This window comes from Cebus imitator, unplaced genomic scaffold (assembly GCF_001604975.1).
Source record: "Cebus imitator isolate Cc_AM_T3 unplaced genomic scaffold, Cebus_imitator-1.0 Scaffold402, whole genome shotgun sequence".
Lineage (NCBI taxonomy): Eukaryota > Metazoa > Chordata > Mammalia > Primates > Cebidae > Cebus > Cebus imitator.
Window position 1 is genome coordinate 833,562 of NW_016107717.1, and position 12,567 is coordinate 846,128.

At 42.2% G+C, this 12,567-nt stretch overlaps 1 protein-coding gene across 2 annotated transcripts in view; it reads right to left on the minus strand.

The window, feature by feature from the left end:
- Positions 1-12,567, minus strand: part of ASTN1 (astrotactin 1) — a 323,619-nt gene that overhangs the window by 163,117 nt on the left and 147,935 nt on the right. For both annotated transcript variants that reach the window (XM_017508838.2, XM_017508837.2), the window contains exons 3-5: positions 6,892-7,285; positions 5,253-5,399; positions 4,081-4,188 (exon numbers count right to left, since the gene is read on the minus strand). In XM_017508838.2, the coding sequence (XP_017364327.1) occupies positions 4,081-4,188; positions 5,253-5,399; positions 6,892-7,285 (649 nt within the window). The remainder of the gene's footprint in view (positions 1-4,080; positions 4,189-5,252; positions 5,400-6,891; positions 7,286-12,567) is intronic.

Below are 12,567 nucleotides of genomic sequence, written 5' to 3' on the forward strand. Positions count from 1 at the left end.
TTTTTTTTTTCTATTGGGAAGAAGATGAAATGCTATTAAGCAGGAGAGCCTTATGCTTATGGAAGCAGAACAGATGTGTGAAAGTAAAAAAGCAAGACAACAAATGTATGATTCTTTTGGAATTTTCTTCTGTTCTGTTAGTACTTATTATTGATAGTAATAAAAGCCTTCCATGAAGGCAGACACTGTGCTAAGTGTTTTACATACCTTATTTTATTTTTAATATTTGCTTTCTTACAGTAAGCTTATGAGTCTACATGGGAACCACCTACTTTACAGATGAGGCAAGATCTGTAAGAGGTGATGCTTCTTGTGGTAGTTAACTCTTATCAAGTGGTAACTGTGTGTCAGGCGCCAGTGCTCAGGGCTTTATGTGGCTCGTATCATTGAATGGTGTCCCTGGTCCTGTGAAGCAGCTCCCCTAGAGGAATAGAGGGTTAGAGAGGCTGTAGAGCATGCCTATGGCCAGGCAACTACTAAGGTGTGGAGCCAGATAAAATTGCAGATCCAGGTGAGGTTTCAGGCCACAGGAACAATGCACTACTCAGTCTTTGGGCACAGCGATGCCTTTGGAACTGATGTTCTCAGGAACACAGAGATGAGTTTTTGGTTTATGGATATACTCGTCCTTTAGGGGAGCAGTTTCCTCTGGGTGCATGTGTTGGCAGTAGCTGGGAAGGAGACTTGAGGGCAGAAAGTAGTCTCTGGGTCCTCTGTCCTTGATAGATGGAAATATACTCTTCATGTTACTATCCTTCCATAAGAGAGTCTATTTTCTTACGCTTACAGGTTTCCAACCCTGCCCAGGCCTCAGAGGCAGATCCACCTTCTCTCAAAACTTCACTACCTTCTCTTGTTACCTTCTCTCAAATCCTGCTCTCCGACTACTTCCACTGCCCAGCCAATGGCACTGCCACCTATTTGGTTTCTCAAATTAAAACAACAACAACAATAACAAAAAAAGCCATTATATAACGCTTTTCTCTTGCTTACAAGCCACACTCCCACCCTGCCCTCTCCAATGCCATTAAATCTTTGTCTCTTTAGGATATGTATCCAGCAGTGGGATTGCTAGATCATACGGTAGCTCTATTATTAGTTTTTTGAGGGACCTCCAGACTATTTACATTCCCACCAGCAGTGTACAAGGATTCCCTCTTCTCTACATCCTCACCAGCGTTTGTTACTGCCTGTCTTTTGGATATAAACCATTTAAACTGGGGTGAGATGATATCTCATTAAAGTTTTGATTTTCATTTCTCTCATGTTGTGTCCAAAACTTATCTGGCCTTCATTCTTTCCATCCCTCCCTGCCCATATCAACTTATAGGGAAACCAAAGCAGAAGCCATCCACCTGTTCCTCTGCCTCAAGCTCACCCTGCTGTCACCTATCCTGCATGTCCCTGGAAGGATCCTTCATGGAGCAGAGCAGACCAGGACAGTGCTCTTTGGTATGGTCTAAGTCCCTTGGAGTCAAGGTCATGTACTTTCCGGCTTCTGCTGATCTTCTAGCATTCTTTCCTAAGAAACCCACAAACTTGTACCCTAAGCTCTACTCTAGTAAACATGTTCCTGCTCCCTGACAAGACCGTCATAGCTTATGTCGTCTCAGTGACTTTGCACAGATTATTTCCTCCTCCGCAGAAGGCAATTTTGTCACCTTGTCAGCCTCGTATACACCTACTCTTCAAGTCTCAGCTCAAACAACATCTCCCTGTAAACACTTCCCTGAAACCTCCAAGAACAGATTCTCACTGATTCCTTGGTGTTCTAGCCCTTGGTGCCCCCTGCTGTTATTGCTCTTATCACACAGAACTGTCACTGTTTACAGGCAATTGCCATGGCTCTCATGTGACGGCAATGACTTGCTACTGATAATCGTGTCTCTGAGGTCTTTCTGCATCATCAACCCATAATCGAGCATCTCTACCTGGCTTTAGAACTTCCAGTGGTTCCTTACATCCCACCGACGCAAGCACAAACTCAGTCACATGGAGTGTGCGTGGTCCTTTGTTAGCCATTTTCCAGCCTCATACTTACCATCTCATGTGCTTATATATTTATAACCTGATGACAGCTGCCATATTGAGTGACGTTTACTTCCTTCAAAACACAACGTTCTTTTGTCCTTTCAAGGCTTTTTATGTGCTATTTTCCTTTACTGAAATGTACTTATCTTAGACTTCTTCTCCTTTGAGAAACTCTATACATTGTATACATATACATACATATATATATATGTATGTATGTATATGTAACCTGGTTCTAATTACTTTCTCCTTTTTTGGCTCCTATTGCTGCCAGGTAGGATTAACTGTCCTCTCTTCTGAGTACTCACTTCACTTTTTTAATATTATTAAATTAAGCCTTATCACTGTGCCATGTTTTCATGTTTCTACCACCTATCACAAACCTGACCCATAGCAGGAGGGTTATAAAATATTTTTGCTGGTCCGATGGATATATCCAATCCAATTCAACAAACACTTGCAAGCTTCTGTTATAGGAAAAATCCTTCACTAGGCACTTTGGAAAAATAAATTAAGCATTATCCACCCCTAAAAAGCTTATAGTCTAGTTAATACCAGTAAAAAGTTGATGCATTAGGAGAGCTTGGTATTTAAAAGGAATAGTTTCATGCTGTCAAGAAACTCTTTCTAATTCATTACCATGGATTTTCTGAAACAAGACTTTATTAAAGCAGGACACACCCTGCCTTGATCAGGCCTGGATTGGCTGTGTCTAGGTTGAGTATCTGCTATCTACAAATATGTAGTATCAAGAGAGACTGGGAGGCCCTAATCCACATTCTTGCCTCAGAAAAAATGGCCATTCAACATTAAAATACCCAGGGGCCCATTGATCTCTCAAGGAAAATGATGGAAAGAACTTTTATTACACTGATAGCAGTTAAGCCTACAGAAACTGGAATTTATAATCAAAAAGGCTTCTTCTAATCTATGGGAAGAAGACCTGGCATGAAGGGAATTCAAGTGGAGGCATGAGAGAGCAAAAATATATGTCTTTCAGGAGACACTGGTTAACTACTGGTTGAGAGGCACAAGGGGGATGCCACTCAAATATCCTCTACTGTATCTTACAGGGACTCTGCCTAAAATTCTTTAAGATGGGGCAGTGTATAAATATGGGGCTGCATGATGGAGAGTTCTAACAGCAACAATAGGGACTGCATAGTGTTTTAGTAGTCTCCAAAAAAGCACACTTTCATATAATTTAATCCAATAAAGCTCTCTGCTCTATGCATAAAGTATTGTTAACTCATTTGACATGTGTATGAACTGAAGCTCAGAGAATTTGTTCTTATCCAGTATCACACAGCAAATAACTGGTAAAGCTGGCTGGAGATTGTGCCCCAAACTCCTCCGGTGTGGAGGTGGTACCAGCGAGGTCAGAGGTCGTGGGACCTATGGCTGCAACAGCCACAGTTGAAGCCACTGATCATGACAGTGAAGTGGCACACAGTGGCTATGCTTTGTCCATGCAGAGGAAAATGGATTAGCTACCTTAATCCTGCCAGGAGCAAGGAAGGAACCTGGGGGCTCAGGGTCCTGTGATTCTACCAGTCAGGGGCTTAAAGGCCAAAGACAATTACACAGATTTTCAGGCCATAAATCATTCCTCAGCTATGCTGCCCCAATCCTTGCGCAGCTCAATCCCAAGACCAAAGTGGTAGAAGAAGCAGGGGTACATATAGTATCCATCTTTTCACATACAACACACTTTATTAACTTTAATTCATTTGTCTAAACAGCAAAATATGACTCCTGAGGCTTCCAGAAGGAATTGAGAGTCATCTGACCAAGAAATAGCCTTTCAAACAACTTGGAAACTTGTTTGAGAGTGCCATTGTCTGGGAGAGATGATTCTCTGAAATTTTCCACTCTAGGCTCTTCTTTCTTCCTTAGGAGGAAACACCAGTTGTGGTCCAAAAATTCTTGCAGAAACTGGTTTTGTTCCACAGAGCCCACAACCCAACCCAACACCTCTTCTCCTTCCCCCGCCTCCCCCCACCTCCCCAACCCCCAGATACCACCTTCTGCCACCTCTATCATTCCTACCTCTACTACGCCTCCGGCTCCTTGAAGGATCCGTGTAAAATGTCAGCTGGGGGTCATTTTCTGCTTCTGTGCCAGAATCCCCTTCAGGGTTCAAGAAGGCGGAACCCGCTGTAATAAAAGCAGCATGGCCAAAAAAGCATTTTCAGTTCTGGTTTCATGACACCAAATCATTGGGCAAGTTCAATAGGAAAATCAACAAAAATGAAAGTAAGTTGGCTGATAATCTGGGAGAAGTAGCCAAGGGGGTTGGGGCTTCCTCTACACAAATTTGTTGGAAAAGTAGACCTTTAGGACAGTAATCACTGGAGCTCTACCCTGCCTACTTCCCTCTGACTAGGGCCATTTCTGGCACCTACCTGCCAGAGAGGGTCTCCAGGGAGAGTGGGTGGAACAGGAAGAAAGGAGAATTTTCCTCATTACAGCTTATGATTCTGTTAATATGAGACTATCTAAGGGATGTAGGAAATTACATTTTTGTCTTTTTTTCTAGCTCTAGAATTAATATACATTTCATACAAAAAAAGAGAATAAAGAAAATACACAAAACTATGTAAAGGGTGCAATCCTAATGCCCTCTAAATCCTTTAAATCAGAGATAAACTCTGCTAACATTTGATGTGTATACTCTCTGGCTTTTTCTGATACAGAAACAGGTAAAGGCTTTTTAATCTGCCTTTAAAATGGCATTATGCTGTATCTTCTACTTTATAACTTCGTTTTTCCCCCCATTTAATAGATGGGTGGGCAACTTTCCATATTAACAAATATAGATCTATATTATTTCAAATGGCTGCATGGTAAGCATTTTACACACTTCTTTGCACTCTTGTCCAATTATTTCCTAAGGATAGACTCTTGTTGGTCAAAAGGTTTGCACATTTACATTTTTTGGTAAGTAGNGATCTATATTATTTCAAATGGCTGCATGGTAAGCCTTTTACACACTTCTTTGCACTCTTGTCCAATTATTTCCTAAGGATAGACTCTTGTTGGTCAAAAGGTTTGCACATTTACATTTTTTGGTAAGTAGCATTTAACTGGCCTCCAGAAAGGTTGTGCCAGGGCATATCCCCTCTAGCCATGCATGAGAGAATGGGTAGAAGATATTAATGGCCCTGCCTCTACCAATATGAAGGAATCCACCCGCAAGACCTAACGTCAGACGTGCATACCTCTTGCTTTGTTGTTGATCCGCTTTCTCTGGCTGCTGGAGGTGTGAGAGAGAAGGGTGGCCTGCTGGTGGTTGGAGTCCACAGGGCTAGTGGCAATAATGTTGTCTTTATACTTGTTCATCAGTGACAGCTTGGCATTGTCACTTCCTGTATAAGGAAAAGTTGAGGCAAAAACTTTAAAAGACCAAAGGAAAGGGAGAAGAAGGAAATCTGCCTAAACCATGAAGATAAGGCCTCACAGAATTGAAATAAGAAATAAGCAAATTGAGAGACTGGCAACAAGAAACTGAAATATTCCTTTTTGATTTCTGAGGGACAGCAAAGTTATGGGAGAGGCAGTGGAGTTGGGGAATTACAATTGAAAATCCAATTCAACTATTATTATATTATGTATTATAATAATTCTGTATTGATAAGGTCGATACTTGTAAATCTTTGGCTAAATACAGACTGCAGGTTTCTTTATTTTGGTCAGCACAGAGTTTTAAAAGAATTTGAATTTGTGTGCATTCAGGCAGAACATGCCCTTTCTCTTTCATCACAGTCTGCGCCATTCCCTTTTGTCTGACCTCCTTCTGCTCTACCTATCTGTGTTATCTGTTAACCTCCTAAAGGCATTTGAGTTGATAACCCCTGAGTATCATATGTCTATTTTGTGGGCTTAGCACTATACCAGGTGTTATGGGGAATATGCAGAGATGTTGATGATATGTCCCCCATATTCTCAAGGAATTCCCAGGCCTTAAATCTTATTAGAAATTGGTCCTTCATGTAGAATTTCTTGTAGAGAACAAGCAGAATAAAAACCTCCACATGATTCTACTCTTTCAAGCCCCACCGAAAGTCCATGTATCGCAAGCAACATTGAGCATCAAATAGGTCTTCCTTAAAGATAATTGGGCAGTTCTTGGAAGGATCACTGTGAAGAGTTCATCTACGGAGATTTGCTAATTCACAGAAGTTTTAAAGGGAACCAGGTGGACTACTGTAAAGGAAGAGCTAGTCCTTTTCTCTCTGCAATTTTTGACCCTGATCTTGTTCATCTGGATTAGTCCTTCCAGCCAGTGTCTCCATAGATACACAGTGCATCTGGGGTCTGATACCATGATTGCAATCCTTCATTTTCTTTTAAACAGTGCAACCCTTGCAGAGAGCACAAAGGCATGAGCAAGATAACATAACTAAAACACCCCAGGCCGAATTCTCAGGAGTTATAGGAAAAAGCATATATCACTGTCCCCTCCACCTCAATGGAGAATTAAATTCCCTAAGCAAATATACAGTACACAAGAAGTCATATACACATGTTCATTTTTCTTGCTATCTCATTTCCCAGAGGGTTGCTCATTACATACTAAAATGACTCTAGCTCACTCTTCTATTGAATGTTAAACTCTGTTGCCTCTAATGCCTGGTGGAAGTGAAAAGAAATCCAATTTATGTGGTTCTTCTGATCTTCTAGATCAGAAAACAGTGCCCATCATCTCAGGAACCAGGTTATTTTATGCCCATCTAGGGAAGGGCACTGCCACATCACACTATGTAGGACAATCAGTTGTTGTCACACAGCTGTTCCTCTCACTCCCCAACTCCTTGAGATGAAGGACCAAACAGCCGCTTGCCTTTCTCCCATCCTCACCTGGTGTGAGGTCCATCCCCGACTTTTCATTGCAGCCCTGCAGGGAGTCCAGGGTGCGTGTGACCTGGCTGGCAAAGTCCTCCCCTCCATTCATGCACTCCCTCTGCAGGTGGTGGCGCAGATCAGTGATGTCATACTCATAGCCATCGAGGATGGGTGTCTCCCGGATGCTCAGTGTGCCGCTGGAGTTGTGGCCCTGCACACGGGCGTTGCGCAGACTCTCCCGTCCATGCCCACCGATCAGCACAGAAGGAATGTAGTGAATCTCATTGGCTGCCTCAGCACTGGCACTCTTCTGGGGCTGAGGGACCCTGCGGCGTTTGCACCAGCGCCGGCGAGTATACAGGATCATCACCAGGCACAAGATGGACAGCAGCAGAGCAATCATGCCACCCTAGGAAGAGAGGACCACAGATGGATGTGGGAAGATGGGCAGGCTCTTCCCACAAAAAGTCATTGCTCCTTCTGCTACTACCATTCATCACTTATTTATTTATCATCATTCAGCTGTATTAAGCATTTATAGCAAGCATCCTTCAGCAAAGGGAAAGTCTGCTGTGATTGGTATTTAGGGTGAGAGAAAAATGGAGCTGGGATGACCAGTGCATTATTCCAAGTGATCCTGTTGCTTAGGGCTTAGCAAACAATTTGAAGAAAGCAGTCTTTGAGAGAGAGAGAGAGAGAGAGACAGAGAGAGAGAGAGAGAGAGGGAAAAAGTGATTTCAGCTGGAAAAACAGATGAGAGGGTTTATTTGTTAGGTCAATCTGCCATACATAAAGCTGGTTTCAGGACCTTCTTTTTTAGCTATATGGGGTGGCATCTGGTTTCTTCCTGTCTCACATCTAAAGATCAATCATAGATAGATTCTAACAGTGGTTCCACCAATTATCAGTGGGTCCTATAAATTCGAAACCTCAGATACCTCATCTGTATAATGGAGAAGACACCACCTAACCACCCAGGGTGGTTGTAAGAATTAGGTTAGCTAACTATGTAAAGTGCCTAGCATAATATATCTCACATAATCAAAGCTGCTCTCAGCATAACCTTAAATGTCTCCATCTGAGTAACTGGCCCAGCAGGAAAAACCACTGACAAATCTGAATAGAAATTTACATCCATCAGGAATTTACCACCAAGTGTGGGGAGGAATCTCATCATTGGAACATGACTTTTTGGGTCACGGCTTTCCCTTAACCAAATAGTCCTGAGTGATACTCCCTATTCTCACTAAAGCTCAGGGGAAGGGACTGAAACCCAAGTCCTGGAGTCAGGCTAGTGGAGGAGTTGCCTTCTGGTTCTCAAAGGCCAGCACCTCGAAGGCCATTCCTTACAAATCAGGACACCACTCTGTCACCTGCCAGAGGTGAGGATGCAGGACTCAGGGAGACTGAACACCTGGCCTTGACACTGCCGGGGCAGCATTTAGGCCGACAGCCCTGCAAGACTGGTGCTGCACAGCATTCAGCAGGCATAAATCTGTATTCACTCCCTTTATTTTGGTCAATGCCTTCCCAAACCTATTTAATTAGGCCAGCATGTGCCAAATGGTCCTTCTCTCAACCTTGGGCTCCAATCATACCACCCAATCAAACAGGCTAGAGATAAAAGTCCCCTACTAATTTCCAGGGGGCCCACCCACATAAGGTTAGGTCAAGAGCATGCCTCCAAATACATTAAAGGGGGCTTTTCCAGTCTCATAATAATTGTGTCTTGGATTTGTAAAGTTCCTCTCCCTGTAAATCTTCTTATTTATCCTCCTTCTCCCACCATCACTGTGAGTAAAGGAACACACACACACACACACACACACACACACACTCACACACACTCTGCCACTTTCAAACAGGCAGGACAGAGGAGCAGAGACATGAGGGAACAGAGTCAGCTGCCAAGTGACAGGCTACATCATGTGACTTGTTGGGAACAGATGTATGCTGACCTCCTGGTTTTCAATTCTTTCTTTTATTTGCAGAACCCTTTCTCCTGGTACAAGCTCTTATGCAAGTACAGAGAAAGAGTAAACATGCTCAGATTCCATTGTGGGTAAGAGTCCAAAGCCAAGTATTCTAGGTCCTTGCTAACTGCCACCTCCCCTCCCATCCATCCCGGTGGCCATGCAGAAACGCACACTGAGCTCCTGGGACCCCACAGAACACCGTCTAGAAGACACAGCACCTCCACAGTGCATGACAAAGGTCCGCACCACTCATTGACAGTGAGTGAGTGTGTCCAACCCAAAGGTTTGTTTTAATAGAACCTGTATCTCAGAGTCAGAGCTATCTTTTCCTTCACCCCAAATGGAAACTGCAACAATAGGAAATTAAGCCACACAGAAGGAATAACTTCCCGACTGAGAGAAGTTGTCAGACATTGAATTAGGCTAGTGAAAACGAGAGGTAATTTTATTCCCTAAAGAGCTGTAAGAGTAGCGTAAGCATCCATCTTTAAGGAATGGATTAAATACCATCATTTTGCTCACATAGGGTTTTTTAGGAGCTCCTTCCACGGTTCCTCTCTAATCTCCTTTCAGATGGTAACAACAGGGTTACGATGAGGTCTGGGGCATAGGCTCATTCCCTAGATTATGCAGTAATAAACAAGATTAGCTGTCCATTATCATGCTTTTACCATGTACCAGATACTTGTTCAACAGTTTCTATGCTTTTAACTCAATTCCCCATTTTACATTTGAAAAAAAAAGATGAGGCACAGAAGTTAAATAACTTGCCCAACACCACACAGCAAATGAGTAGTGGGACTGGAACAGGAACACAACTCTTATTTCAGAGCCTATATTCTTAAGCACTAGACTACAGTCACCCAGAATGAGCACTGCTCACTGGAGAGACGTCTACACCCTGGCTTCCGTCTCACAGATCCTAAGAGGATAGAGTAGGAGAGTGTGGGTGAATACATCCAGACCCATTGTCAGTTCCGGAGGAAAAAAAAGAGTAACTATTCAAATTTCAAATATTCAAAGTGCACATCCAGCTGGCAGTGGGTCAAAGGAGGAGCCATCATAAACAAAGGACCTTTAGTAAACGCCTACTAAGCATCCAAATCCAAGATTGGTTGGCAGTAAAAAGACAACATTCAAACATTTCAATCTGTGCTAAAATAGGACTACGTGTATCACTACCTGCCTGAAAGACACCATTAGTCTTTCAATTGAGCTGAATGGAGATGAGAAATATGTACTTTCTTTCAACTTTGGGACCCATTGCATATCTATCTCTAGGTTCAGCTCCTTCCTTTTCTGATGAAAAAACCAAGGCTCAGAGAAACTACAGAACCAGACAGTGCAGAACTGGCTCCAGTCCCAGATCTTCTTTCACTGCTCTTCTCACAGGCCATTTTGGTAAGTTCACCCAAAATTCTCCTTACCATGTGTGGGGCCCAGACACTCAATTAAGAATATTTTATGTTCATTTATCTTAGAAACATAACTTATAGGGAGCTAGAACAGAAGCTTTTGTTTTGCTATGCCAGTATATTTAGCTTTTCTAATTTTGCTTTAGTAAAATGCTTCCTATGCTTAGAGTCAGTGACTCTTGATGACCTCAGCTTTCTAATAATCAGTTACCAGAAATAAGCTTCAGCCAATAGGTAAAACTCAGCACAAGCATTTGAGAAAGGATTCTCCGATACTCAAGCTGTGATATGGTTTCTCTGCTTCTGTAACCCAAATTGGTGACAGATGTCAAAACGGTTTGCATTGACTTACTAACTGCTGACTATTACATAACTAATAATATACCATAATGTGATGTGATATTAATATGTAATATTATTTAATAATATTTTGTAGTGATAATCATTTGTAAAATCACTACCCACAAATTCCTCTGAAATGCTCTACCTGTTTGAGCAGGTAGCAAGTAGGAAGAATATATAGGCCCACCACTATACTGGGAAAAGGCAGGGGGCTAGCCACTTTGAACTGTCCTTCTACAGTGATGACTTGGCTCACATTCAGTTACTGTTACATTTTTCAATAAACCATAGGTATTTGACAATCTCTCTCTCTCTCTCTTTCTCTCTTTCTTTCTTTCTTTCTTCAGGGTCTCACAATGTCACCCAGGCTGGAGTGCAGAGGTGCAATCTCGGCTCACTGCAACCTCCATCTCTTGGGTTCAAGCGATTCTCCCACCTCAACCGCCCAAGTAGCTGGGATTACAGGCGTGCACCACCATGCCTGGCTAATTTTTGTATTTTTAGGACAGACAGGGTTTCACCATGTTGGTGAGGCTGGTCTCTAACTCCTGGTCTCAAGTGATCAAATTGTCTCGGCCTCCCTAAGTGCTGGGATTACAGGTGTGAGCCACTGAGCCTGGCCAATTTCATAATTTTTAACTTTACTACTTTCATAGAGAATTTTAAGCAGTTTCGATAAATGTCATGTATATTCTAGGATTTTCCTTGCAAAGAATCTAGTGAAATGAAGAGGGGGCAGATGGAATGGAAAGAAGCCCTAGGCCAAAGACTGTGGCTGGGAGCATCCTGATAACCCAGTAGAAAAGCAAAAGGCAGGATGCACACATCTTACACAGCTTATTGGGAGCAACAATTGTCCTCTGGATACTCAGCTCCGAAAGACTTCTACTTAACGTCTGCTCATGAGCACAGTGACAAACAGAATGGGCAGGTATCACACAAGGCTTGTCAGAGAGTATACAGGAGTTCTTCATATGCACATGTCTTGCTTTGAGTTTTTGTTTTACCCTAGCTGTGTTCAGAAAGTATTCTTCATTTATTTGTGTTAGCTCCAATTTTTATACCATTGGAAAAACAAAGACAAAACATTGCAATATATCTGGATTCAGGAAACAAGTAGCAAGTTGTAAACTTTGAATATTAAAAGAGAAACACTGGCTGCAAAACACAGAATTGCTCTGTTTGCTATTCATCTTTGCATGAGTTTTCTGATTATTGATTTTTTCTCAAAACTGTTAACATTTTGTAACTAGAAGCATGTTTGGGGTATATGAGAAATCCACATCTATTAACAAGTTCCTTGCAAAAAATGTGGCATTTAAAAATATATTTTCTTTAAAAAAATCAATAAATCGTTTCTACTGGTTGTAATAGATACCACACAAATCAAATCAGCTTTTATTTTATTATGAAATTGACATTTTCGGCACTTACGTAAGAGAGTAGTATGAGGTTTGTCAGATAATTTGTAGATTTTAGAATTTTTATGTAACAATGTGTTACATAACATTGATGGTAATTGCTGAGGAATGGAAAATTCTAAGCAGATCTCTCCTTTATGCTTATCCCAGTCCTCTGGACCAACCACAGACTGTCCCATTATCTGACCTGTATATTCAACCTGGGTCCTGGGTCGTACCTCCCTCCTTCAGCTAACTCCTAGTCATCCTTCAAAGTCAGTTCAGAGACACAACTTCAGCTAACTCTTCTCTAGTCTCACTTTACTTTCCATAGAACCCTCCACATAACTCTAACCACAAGTATGCTTACTTATGATTTTCTTGTCTATCTCATTTGCTAGACTATAGAGGGCAGAGGCCATGGGGGCAGATGCCATGTGTATCTCTTTTACAGCTCCAGGGCAAAGCACAGCACCTGGCATAAGGCAGATGGTCAATAATTGTGAGACAGAGGAAGGAAGGGAGAGGGGAAAGAAAAAATAAAAGGGGGGAAGGAAA